Source organism: Myxocyprinus asiaticus, chromosome 26, assembly GCF_019703515.2.
Source record: "Myxocyprinus asiaticus isolate MX2 ecotype Aquarium Trade chromosome 26, UBuf_Myxa_2, whole genome shotgun sequence".
Lineage (NCBI taxonomy): Eukaryota > Metazoa > Chordata > Actinopteri > Cypriniformes > Catostomidae > Myxocyprinus > Myxocyprinus asiaticus.
This window is the reverse complement of record NC_059369.1, coordinates 16,997,592-17,009,613: the sequence shown is the minus strand read 5'-3', so window position 1 is coordinate 17,009,613 and position 12,022 is coordinate 16,997,592. Positions and strand designations below refer to the sequence as shown.

The window sequence follows — 12,022 nt, the reverse complement described above, 5'->3', positions numbered from 1 at the left end:
AGTTAGTTGATAGTTAACAGTACGTCTGATAAGTAATCTAATTTTTGTGAAAACAGACCAATGACAGACAGAATGTGGTTGTAGCTCAGCTTTGTCCAGCATGCATACAAGTTAATTAGACCACAACCAGCCATGGTGTTGATGCACGTTTCTGAGCATGTGTTGGTCGGCAGTAGTGACACGCAGCATGTAGTTAACACTTATTTAGATGATGTCCTTCCTTCAAATATTTCATTTATTTGAACTCTAGAAATGAAGGTTTCGTTAAAAGCAATAAAGTCTAAAGGAATGTGGTAAAGGATCTGTAGAGTGATGTTGAAATATACATTTAACCATGCAACATTCGAGCATCCCACCACTGATGGAGCTCAGCATCACTGGAGCACATGCTTCCAGCATGCATTTACAATTAGCAATTCCATCAAGGACGAACAGATTTCATCACATGCATTTTGTTTTCATTATTTATACAGCTTTTGCTTTTACACACTTGGAGGTAAATTTTGAATTCTCAGAACTCACTCTATTGCTCAGGCCAAAGGAGGTGATTGGTCTGTAATGGACGCCATTCATTTTCCTATCAATGCTCACCTTATTAATCTAGTTGATAAACTCCAGAGCCTTTCTCTGAGCAAGGAAAATTTCCTCCAAGATTAAATGCCCTTTTATTTAGCTAGTGATATAAGTACTACATAATACTGAAGCATGAATTGAAACACATAATACAGGCATAAATATAAATTCCACTGTGTGTGACCTGATCATAATGTGATGCTGTAAAGCTATCTATAGGCATGATATTTGTTAGATTTCTGTAAGCACTTTTATTTAGTTCCAGCTCAGCTGGTAGAGCATGGCACTAGCAAAGCAAACCTAGATGTATACTTGGATCTAAAATGCACTGTAAGTTGCTTTAGATAAAAATGTCTGCCAAATGAATAAATGTAAAGTCTACTACCACTGTGACCCAACTGTTTGACATGGATTGTTTTTGACTGGCTTCAGCATGGGCTCTGCTTCTGTCAGCCCTCTTATGTTCGTGCCTTGGAGGTTGTCAGTGTTTTATAGCTTGATTAATTTTAATGGAATACTGTAAAGCTGTATACCCAGAGGCTTGGTATGGTTATTTATGGAGTCCTTAAAATTAGCTCCCAAATGTTGTTCCACTATGACTCAACTTCTTACTTGACATGTACAAGCCCAGCATCCAAGTTGCAAAGTCAGGAACATCCATATGCAAGCCTGAGGTCCCACGTCACGCACCTACAGGAAAATAATGATTAGGCCTGGGATCTTTGAAATGGTGTGCTTTAATTAAGCAAATCTGTGATTAGACATCAGTAGACACTTGTCCAAACCATCTGTTGTAGGGCATCCCAAGATAACCAGATTTGTGTTTAAAGACATCCCAAAGATTTCCAGATATCTGTTGTTGGAAATGCCAATATTTCCAGATATCTGTTGTAGGTCATCCGGAGTTGTCCCAAAATATGTTGTAGAACATCCCAAGATTTCCAGCTATCTATTGTAGGACATTTAGAGATTTCTATAAATCTGTTGTTGGAAATCCCATAGATTTCCAGATATCTTGATATCCAGAAATTTTAAGGTGTCTATCATAGAACATCCAGAGATTTCCAGATATGTGTTGTAGGACATCCCAAGTTTTCCATATATCTGTTGTTGGACATTAAGATTTCCAGAAAACTGTTGTAGAACATCTGGAGATTTCCAGATATCAGTTGTAAGACATCCAGAGATTTCAAGATATCTGTTGTAGGACATCCAGAGATTTTCAGATATCTGTTGTAGGATTAGGGTTGCAAAGGGCTGGAAAATTTCCGGTAAATTTCCTGGAAACTTTCCAAAAACTTTCCAAAAACTTTCCATGGGAAGTTAAGCTGGGGAATTTTGGAAATATTGGAAAAAACTTTGGGCACTTGGCTATATGCTGCTGCATCTTTGTGGCATTCTTAACATAGGTCTTTGCACAGTATTTGCAAATGTACACAGCCTTTCCTTCTACATTGGCTGAGGTGAAATGTATCCACACATCAGATGGCGCACGTGGCATTGTTCTGTAGAATAAGATTAGAAAAAAGCTTGTAAAAAACACTAATGCAATGCCATGCACAGATATATAAATAGTTAGCTAAACAATTGGAATATTCTGGAATGGTAAAAATATTTGACAGTTGATGCTGGACAAATGAATAGAAATAGGCTAGATGAATAGATGAACACTCCTCAGTCAGCATGCTAAATCAAACTATAACCTACGTTCTTGTATGATAACAGAAAACTGGCTAGCAGAAGGCAGAAGAAACAGCATCACAGTTGAGCTAGCTAGCACTGTGATAGCTACCCTCTTAAATTGTCAATGAAATGGTGTTAGCTAGCTTACATTTAGCATATATGATTTACTGGCTTGCTAGCTATTGTATAAACACATTTTGATTTAGTATTTGCTAGTTAAACTTTAATACCATTGCTCAAATATATTTACTAGAGTAATATCATCAAAACTTACATGCTGTAGTGTGGCTTCAGTAGTCCTGCTGTAGTAAGAAGTGTGCTGTGTGCATGTGATTGAGGAATGCGCAGGGTAGAAATTCAACTGAATTTGCATTAAATCTGGTTGTTTTAACCAAGATTATGCTGCAAGATGTTTTTGTTTTTTTTTTCAACTACATTTAAGTTCCCTGTTATAGGCTAACTTGCAATTTTGCAAATTTCCAGTTTATTCCCGTTAATTCCCATGGAAAGTTTCCAACTTTGAAAATTCCCGGAATTTTGCAACCCTATGTAGGACATCGAGAGATTTTCAGATATCTGTTGTAGGACATCCAGAGATTTCCAGATATCTGTTGTAGAACATCTTGAGATTTCCAGATATCTGTTGTTGGACAACCCATTCAGTTAAATTCTATTACTACTAGGCTCTTCCTAACCGTGTAACCATGTTCCCATCAGTCTGGTTTTGACTGCACCTGTAGAAGCCTACATCAAACCACTCCCTTTCCACAATCACTTACTCTATTCCTTACTATACTCCTTACCTTACAGTACTCGACTGCCTGTACTGTACAATGAGTCACGAACAATTACTTAGCATTTAGCATGGTGTGTGTGTGTGTGATCCTCCAGGTGTGTTGACATGAACACATTTACAAACACACAGCTGTTGGCTCTTGTGTTTGTCTTTCAGAGGTAGTGTAGAAGAGCGCAGTGTGAGTATTTGAAGACATTAACTGGATTAGTTTAACTCTTGACCTCCACACAACACGTGACGTGTGTTACACTTGCATTCCAGATGCAATTCGAGTCAAATTAGAGTGCTTAGACAGTTGAGAAAGTATGACAGAGTGTTTTTGATGGATAGAAATGCATAAAATTTGAGCCATAATATAAACCATTATAACCACAGGGGCCCTCCCCACTTTCGCCCAAGTTCGAACATTGTTTCCTAATTAATGTTCATGACATTAATTCATTAATATCCAAATGGTATATAATGTGACCTCCCACTTTTCAGATCGTTTTGGTTGCGTGGAAAGAGTGGGGTCAGTTTGAAATAGAGTCGAAATGCAATGGATTGGATTTCCAAATAAATGTTTTCCTTACAGATGCATTCATTGAGAATTTTTTTTAAAGAAGTTGTGGCCTCTGGTTTATCCAGATTGACTCCAGTCAATGCGCATGCTGTAGTAGAAGGATTTGCTCATAGACCCATTGGCTGATTGTTAGGAATGGCACGTGGAATCGGATTAGTAGAGATATAATTGGGTTAGTGAGAGTCTAGAGTGCCTTGCGAGATGGAAAGATCAGCTGCATGCAGGTAATCCACACAAGCTAAAAGTTGAAGTGAATGTTACAACTGCAACGTGCAAGCCATCAGTGTTAACAGTTGGTGGAAATATGTATATGCAGTACAGTGTCATTGAGTTAGAAATATGTCATATAGCTCATTGTATAGTATGTAAGACACTTTTTTTTTTTTTGGTAATGGATTGCAATTTTGGTTTATTGTTTCTTTGTCTGAAGTTATTTATTTATAAATATAAAAAATGTATGTGTGTGTGTGTGTGTGTGTATATATATATATTAGGGGTGTAACGGTACACAGAATTCACAGTTCAGTACGTACCTCGGTTTTGTGGTCTCGGTTCGATACGAGTTCGGTATAACAGGAAAAAGCAACAAATCCCAAATGCTACAGTTTGTTCCACCTAGCGGCATTTAGTTACCCCTGAGGTAGTTGGTATAGTGCAGCCTCCTTTAGTGTATTCAGCAGTAAACAGAATGCATTCTTGCATAGGCCATATTTTTTTGTAGGGTAAAAACAAAAGGTATTTGGTCACAGTCAGCTACAAAACTGGAAAGCATCTCTTGTGTTATGAAAGTACAAAATAAATAGAATAATGAAAAATAAAACTTGTGCATTAGGAGAAGCCATTCTTGTTTTGGGTTGGTGCATAGATGGTCTCTTCTTCTGCTCTTTTTCCTGTTGTGGCGGTTAGCAAACAACGTTGCATTACCGTGCGCGCCCCCTTCTGGATTGGAGTGGATCGCCTGTGACTGACTCAGATGTATTCTTCGTCTGACTGCATGCACTGAACCGTGACGGTTCGGGATGAATACATGTACCGTTACACCCCTAGTGTATTTTATATATATATATATATATTAGACAGTATATTGTATGTTTGATGTAGTATGCTTGTAAATTTTAAATTGACATCAAGGCCAGGGAATCATGTTTACATGCATATGTTGACCGCTTTGTTCTGTGCACAGTAATTTGTTGGGAGTTTGCATATCATTCAATGTTCAAAGTACACCATTGGAGTTTACAGTGTGAATAACATGCTTACAGCTTTATTTTTGTCACATATGTTGTCAGTTAGTGTATTGCAGCCTGATTGCTGATGCCTCTTCATCCAGTTTTTGCATCTCTCTCTCTCTCTCACTCTCTCTCTCTCTCTCTCTCTCTCTCTCTTCAGAGTAAAGAAATCACCTTTCAGTTGCAAGAGGATTTAATGAAAGTCCTCAACGAGCTCTATACGGTAAGTACCATATTGATAACTCCTCTCTCTGTGACAGTATCTTAGTCTAATTTCATGACAATGCATATTTACTTAAAAAAAAAAAAAAAAAAAACCTATGATCTCTTGTGAGCTCCTCAAAGCAGAAAAACATTCAAGCTTGTATAATATTGGAAACCATAGCTTTAGGCCACAGCGGATCTTGTCTTAGCCTCAGACAATACACCCACAGACTGCCTACAGTTTGTTCCACTGTTTGTCTGATGCATATTGCACACACATGCTAAACACTTGCAGAAATTGCAAGCTCCATTCTGATTGGCCAGCTTTATGCAACTTCTGGACAGAATCATTATAGATTTAAATGTTTAGTTAAAATGTTGTTTTGTCTTCAGTTTAGTTTAGTTTTCGTTTGATTTTCATTCTAAGGCTGTTTGTTTTAGTTTAGTTTTAGGCCGTGTCCACACTAATACGTTTTGGTTTGAAAACGCATCTTTTTCTCTCTGTTTTGGCCTTCCGTCTACACTGAGATGGCGTTATTGACAGTAAAAATGGAGCTTTTTGAAAAATGCTCTCCCAAGTGGATAAATTTGAAAACTCCATCTTTGCATTGTAATGTGGACTGGAAAAACTGAGTTTTTTTACTTTTATTTCACTTAACGTAAATGTTTTAATTTGTTTTTTGTTTTGTTTTTTTAATCAATAAAAACACTGATGCAGAAATTTACATTTATGGTAATTTTTTTTTATTTATGATTTCTGTATAGTCATTAGTTGACCAGCACAACTGTGCCATTATTTGAATGAGCTTTTCTTCTCGCCGGTCTATTATTGTGGTATCATCGATACCTGATTAGTCAATTTACATCTCGGTCAAACAATTTCTTAGTGTCTAAGGGGCCGTTCACACTGAACTCATTTTCTGCTGTGTTTTTTTATTTGTCTTTCTATGCAAACATGTCCTTGACAGACGTCTTTAACAATTGTTCCGCGTCTTGCTGTTTTTCAGCATTACGTGCAGAACATCTAGTTTTTGAGAACATAAACTTTTAAAAATGTGGCTAAAAACACCTGCTTTCTGTTGTATTCATTGCACTGCATCTAGCTTTTTTAGCGCAAGAACACGTTTGGTCTGAACAGCCTCTAAGTGGGTAGTTCTTGGATAATTTTTGTCGCAAAGTAGGCTAAACTTTACGTCAGTAGTCAAAAGTCTGGTTTTGCGAGACTCCCCAATCTAAACAGGACATAGCCAGTGGGAAAAGGCCCATAAAACTGCCTATACTTTCCTCATACATTTCACAACTCTGACCTTTGTAGATTACAATGCTTCCACCAATAATCAATTGTTAATTCCCTACTTTAATTGTAGCTGTCAGGCCTAGCGCAATTGCTCAGATTCATGTGTCCGTTGCTTCCCCTGTTGTCTTAAAAAGATGCGAATGTATTCTCAGGTTTTCTAGAACACCTGCTGACTGAGAACTTGTCCTGAGTGTTTGTGTGTTTGCATACATTGTGTCATGTGTTTTTTCTTAATCTTTGTTAGTTTTTTCTGTGTATACTAACTAAGTGCAAGGCAATAAAGTGTTTTATTTACATACCTTCCATGTGTTTTTGTCATTTGGCATAGCATCTCAGTGAATACATTTGTGTTTTCCCATCATGGAGACCCATTGAGCAACCTCAGCCCAGATTCTTTTAAATCATTGAAGAGCTTTGTAACATTTACATTTGCAGAACGTTTGTTCTTGTAATCACACACCACGGCTTCCTTTGGTCTGTCAAGAAGTGTATCATCCCTTATGACCTGAATTAGCCTTCTGGAGGGAAACATTCCTTTGGGGCCGTTGCATCAGAAACCCTCCATGCAAACCACAGCCAGTAAAATAACAGGTCTGGTGCGACTAAAAATGTGTCCATCTAAAACAAGCAGAAATGTAAACAGAGTTCCAGCCCAGTAAGTGGAGAGCAGGGGCCCATCCTAGCCATGTGTCTTATTATACATCCCTGGACAACAGAGGACTGTGCTGCTCTGACTGTACATATTTCTGAACAGTATTTTGTTTGGTTGGCATTTTATAGTCAAGCTGCCTTTTGAGGCTTTACTGTACCATAAATTATAATGCTGCTTGACTGCCACAGCGATTATGGCCTGGACTGACCCTCCTTTCAGGGGTCTAATCGTCAATGAATCCTTGTAATCAGCTTGGTTCTCAGTCACCTTTGATTGAGGAGAAGGCAGATGGAATTTTTCCTTGAGAGTTCAAGCTGATGAGCAGAGCTTAATGTTTGAGTGTTGCAGTCAGATTTCAAACGAGGCTTATAAGACACACACACACAAATAAAACATTAAAACCATTTTCATGCAAAATTGCTTACTGTTGGTGGTTTCATTTCTTGCCATCTAACAGCTTTCCTCTCACCTTTTCCCCTTCGTCTTGTTAGTGGTGCCTGCTAAGGAAACCATCACTATTACTATAGATTCAAATCATTCATTCAAATCAAGGGAATTGATTTTTAACAATAACTTATAAACCTGTAAAGACAGACCTACGTGTGAGCGCCATGGTTGTTGATAATCTATGGTTTATGCATCTGTTGAAGCCATCAGTCTGCGTTATTTCAACTTCAATTTAAAAAAAATCCTGTTTAATAGGCATTTATTATAAGTGACTACACTACCCATGGCCTTGCAGAGAATAATCCACCAATCAGAGAATCGTGGCAAACAATAATACATTTGCATTTATCTGAATATTTTGTAATCATCTTAATATATATTGTTTGTTTACTTAAAATCGACATAGTTAAAGCAGAAGTTTCTTTTTTTTTTTTTTTTTAAGTTACGCCATTCAAAATTCTTTATGGGATTGTAGTTCATTCCCTCAAGTACACAGTCTTGTACCTTTTTGTTGTTGTTGTGTGTTTTTCAAATGCTTTTCCCCCCTTTAATTTAAAGTTTTTATGTTATGATTCACTTCTAAGCTGGTTGGTTTGGTTCATAGCTTAGAAATCTTTTAAGTTTTTTTTTTTTTTTTTTTTTTTTAAATCCCTATGGAAGAAATAAATGGAAAAATACTTCCAGAACCAAGATGGCTAAAAAAAAAAAGTAGGCAGACACTATTGCTATTGCACTCTTTTGTTTTACATTTACATTTATTAATTTAGCAGATGCTTTTATCCAAAGAGACTTACAAATGAGAACAACAGAAGTGAATCATCCAAGGGAGGCAGTAGTTACAAAAGTGCTGTAATACAAGTTTCAAAATTGTTTAGAGAATTATCCCTAGCAAGGAGGATGAGAGATTTTTTTTAAATGTTTTTTTTTAATCTATTTATTTATTAATTTTAATAAGACTTTTTTAAAATAAAGACTTTTAAGTGCACTAAAGGGATTGGGTCAAGTGCTCACGAAGAGCTGTGTCTTTTAGATGCTTTATGAAGGTGGTTGGAGAACTAGCTGCTCGGGTGGAGTTTGGCAGGTCATTCCACCAGCGAGGAACAGTTGAAGTGAAAGTCCTGGACAGAGATTTATGCTTCTTTGAGACGGCACTAGGAGGTGTTGTTCACCCTCAGAACGCAAACTTCTGGAGGGCACGTAGACCCATATTAGACCCATACCGTAGTTTGATGAAGAAAGGCATGACGAGCGCTCTTTTGGGCTCATTGAAGACCAATCGTGCTGCTGCATTCTGGATCAATTGCTGAGGTTTTACTGTACATGCAGGAAGGCCTGCCAAAAGACCATTGCAGTAGTTCAGCCTGGATAGCACAAGCACCTGGATGAGGAGTTGTGTGGCATGCTCTTATAGGAAGGACCTAATTTTCCTGATGTTGTACAGAGCAAATCTGCACAATCGGACAGTCCTTGCGATGTGGTCCATGAACATTTAAGACATTTAGAGAATGTCAAATATCTTTTAAAGAGATAGTTCACCCATAAATGAAAGTTCTGTTGTTGTTCCAAACCCTTATGACTTTCTTCAGTTGAACCCAAATGGCAGAATGTTTGGGACTGACAGTCTCAGTCACCATTCACTTCCATTGCATCCTTTTCCATATAATGAAAGTGAATGGAGATTGAGACTTACAATTTGCCAAACAGTTCATTTTGAGTTTTTCATTGGCAAACACCACTTCAGAAATTTTCTTAAGGAAATGTCAAAATAATATCTTAATATGGCATGCCATCCACTTCAAACTCGACTCTTTCTCCTTTCTCAAATGCTGGCAGTCTTTTATATAACTTCACAAGAATAGAAAAGAAGGAAGTCCTACTGACATTGCTGGAATATTGGTTGCTTATGATGCTCAATCACACAGTGCCACTGTTACATCCATTACATTGTGTCAAAGCTTTTAGTGTCGTTTAAGTACTCACTCTTCATGAAGAGTATGCCATTTAAGGCATAATTAGCTTATTAGGATGGTCTCATGCACTCTGAGTCATATCCTAATGCTTGTTATACAATTAATCTGAATGAGTAATAGCCACCTAACCAAAACAATGAATCAAAGCCATCTGAGCAATGTTTACCATTGTTACACACCTTCACATCACAATTATTGCATTTCTTCATATGAGTCTCTTATAGGAGTCTCTTACTCTGTACTGTTTATTTCATCTAAAAGGCTCAGAATTTAATAAAAGAAGTCGGTGAGGTGCTTAGTTGCCGAGGTAAAAAAAAAAAAAGTGAAAACGTCACTGCATCTGGTTGATTGTTTAAAGTTATTGTGTGCATGTTTTGGAGGGGATGTTAAAATACTTATCCCAACTTCAAATGCTGAGACCACAACAAGTATGCCATTTGTAACTGCAGTTGCCAGCTTACTTTAAACAGTTCTTCCCAGTGTAATTGTTTTAATCTCTCTGTCAGTACCAGTAGAATTGAGGGAAATATTTTGTGAAAATATGAGCGCCACCATGGCCCATTAAGAAACTAGCATTTCCCTAATGGTCAGAAAAAGAAATGAGAGAACTCCAAGTGGTTCCTCTTTAAAGGTCTACCTAAAGGGATAGTTCACCCAAAAATTCTCACTCTCATGTTTTTCCAAACCTTTATGATTTATTTTCTTTTGTGGAACCTCAGTCACCATTAATTTTCATAACATCTGTTTTTCCATACAATGAATGGTGACTAAGGCTAACATTCTGCCTAACGTCTCCTTTTGTGTTCCACTGAAGAAAGTCATATAGGTTTGCAACAACAGGAGGGTGAGTAAATATGTTATTTTTATTTTTATTTTTTTGGCAAGAACTGTCCTTTTGATTGTAGTCTAGATGCAAATCAGGGTATCTCAGGGATAAAAATTAAGTAATTATATACTGTCTAAAACTGTTTCAACATGATACTTTTTTGCACACAAAGGAATACAAAAAGCTGTTTCTCTTGAGAATAGAATTGATTCGTGTCAAGTGGGAGGATGAAAATGCTTTAGCTCAGACCAGCAGTTGCTGCATCTCTTTAGAGCTCAGTTGACTGTTATTGAACTTTGACCTCTGACCTCTGGGTCCCACAGGTGATGAAAACCTACCACATGTATCACACGGAGAGCATCAGTGCCGAGAGTAAGCTGAAAGAGGCAGAGAAGCAGGAGGAGAAACAGATTGGACGCACTGGAGATCCGGTCTTTCACATCCGGCTAGAGGAGAGACCCCAGAGACGGAGCTCTGTGAAGAAGATTGAGAAGATGAAGGAGAAGGTAAATGAGAAAAATACTTATATTATAATAGTTCATAACAACTAAACCATGATGAACCCTTCAAAGTTGATGAGGACTCGAAAGCAACTATCAAAAGAACTCAAAGCATCAAGTTGTGTTATGTTTTCTGTTCACCAAAGGCCCATAAAATGTATATAGCATGAAGTGATTGAAATGGCCATCTCGGTAAATCGCATAACACAAAGAAATATCTGGGCCATTTTTCCCCCAAAATCACAAGAAAAAACAAGAAAATATCATTTGCATAATGGAAATGAAGCCTGTTTTAGGACCTTTTTTTAGATGCTTATGGGAAATCTTGATCTCATGACTGCAATCAGTGCAATGGTGGAAAAAATATAGATTTTATTTATATTTGTATTTTATTTAATTTACATTTAATAAAATAATGTAATTATATATTTTAATTAACATTTAAAATTATTTTTGTAAAATAAAATTGTAAGTGTACATCATGTGATAGTATTTGTTGCACTGAAATTAATTGAAGCTGATTTTAAAGTCATTGTTTCCAGACAGGATGATTTTTTGTACTGTATTACAGTGATAAGACTGAGGACTTTTTCACGTTACAGTAATTCAAGTTTGGGGGACAGTATGTTTAACCTTTAAGAAAAATATTTGTACAATACAAAAAAATCTTTATTGTCCTAAAATACGCTTTTCTTTTGATTTTGGGGGCAATACAGTATGACCCAAATATTCTTACTGAGACTCACCCATCTTCATGTCCTAAATTGAGTCAAGTCATTTTTATTTGTATAGCGCCTTTCACAACACACATCGTTTCAAAGCAGCTTTACAGAAGATCATGTATTAACAGAAGATAAAACTGTAATATCTATGATGTCTTAGAGTCATCATTGTGTAATTGTAAATTTTGTATAAAAATAAATAATTTAATAATTATATAATAATTGTATTTAGAACCCCAGTGAGCAAGCTGAAGGCGACTGTGGCAAGGAACACAAAACTCCATAAGATGTTGGTTAATGGAGAAAAATAACCTTGAGAGAAACCAGGCTCACTGTGGGGGCCAGTTACCTTCTGGCTGACAGCATGAATATAATGCCAGTATTACTTATGTATAGTGCAAGTCATGGTTTAAAATTATTAAACTAATTAAGTGTTAAGGGTTAGTGTTTAAACAAAGATTTTGTAAGAACTGTAAGATTAATGACTAATGTCTTTAAAGTCCATCCTGGATTAACTGCAGAAGTTCACATAGATGCATTGTCCTTTATTAGTTAGCTGAT

General features: G+C 36.8%; 1 protein-coding gene across 2 annotated transcripts in view; it reads left to right on the top strand.

Annotated features, from left to right (window-relative positions):
- Positions 1-12,022, top strand: part of LOC127417281 (SLIT-ROBO Rho GTPase-activating protein 1-like) — a 153,270-nt gene that overhangs the window by 67,757 nt on the left and 73,491 nt on the right. For both annotated transcript variants that reach the window (XM_051657183.1, XM_051657185.1), the window contains exons 4-5: positions 5,004-5,066; positions 10,563-10,745. In XM_051657183.1, the coding sequence (XP_051513143.1) occupies positions 5,004-5,066; positions 10,563-10,745 (246 nt within the window). The remainder of the gene's footprint in view (positions 1-5,003; positions 5,067-10,562; positions 10,746-12,022) is intronic.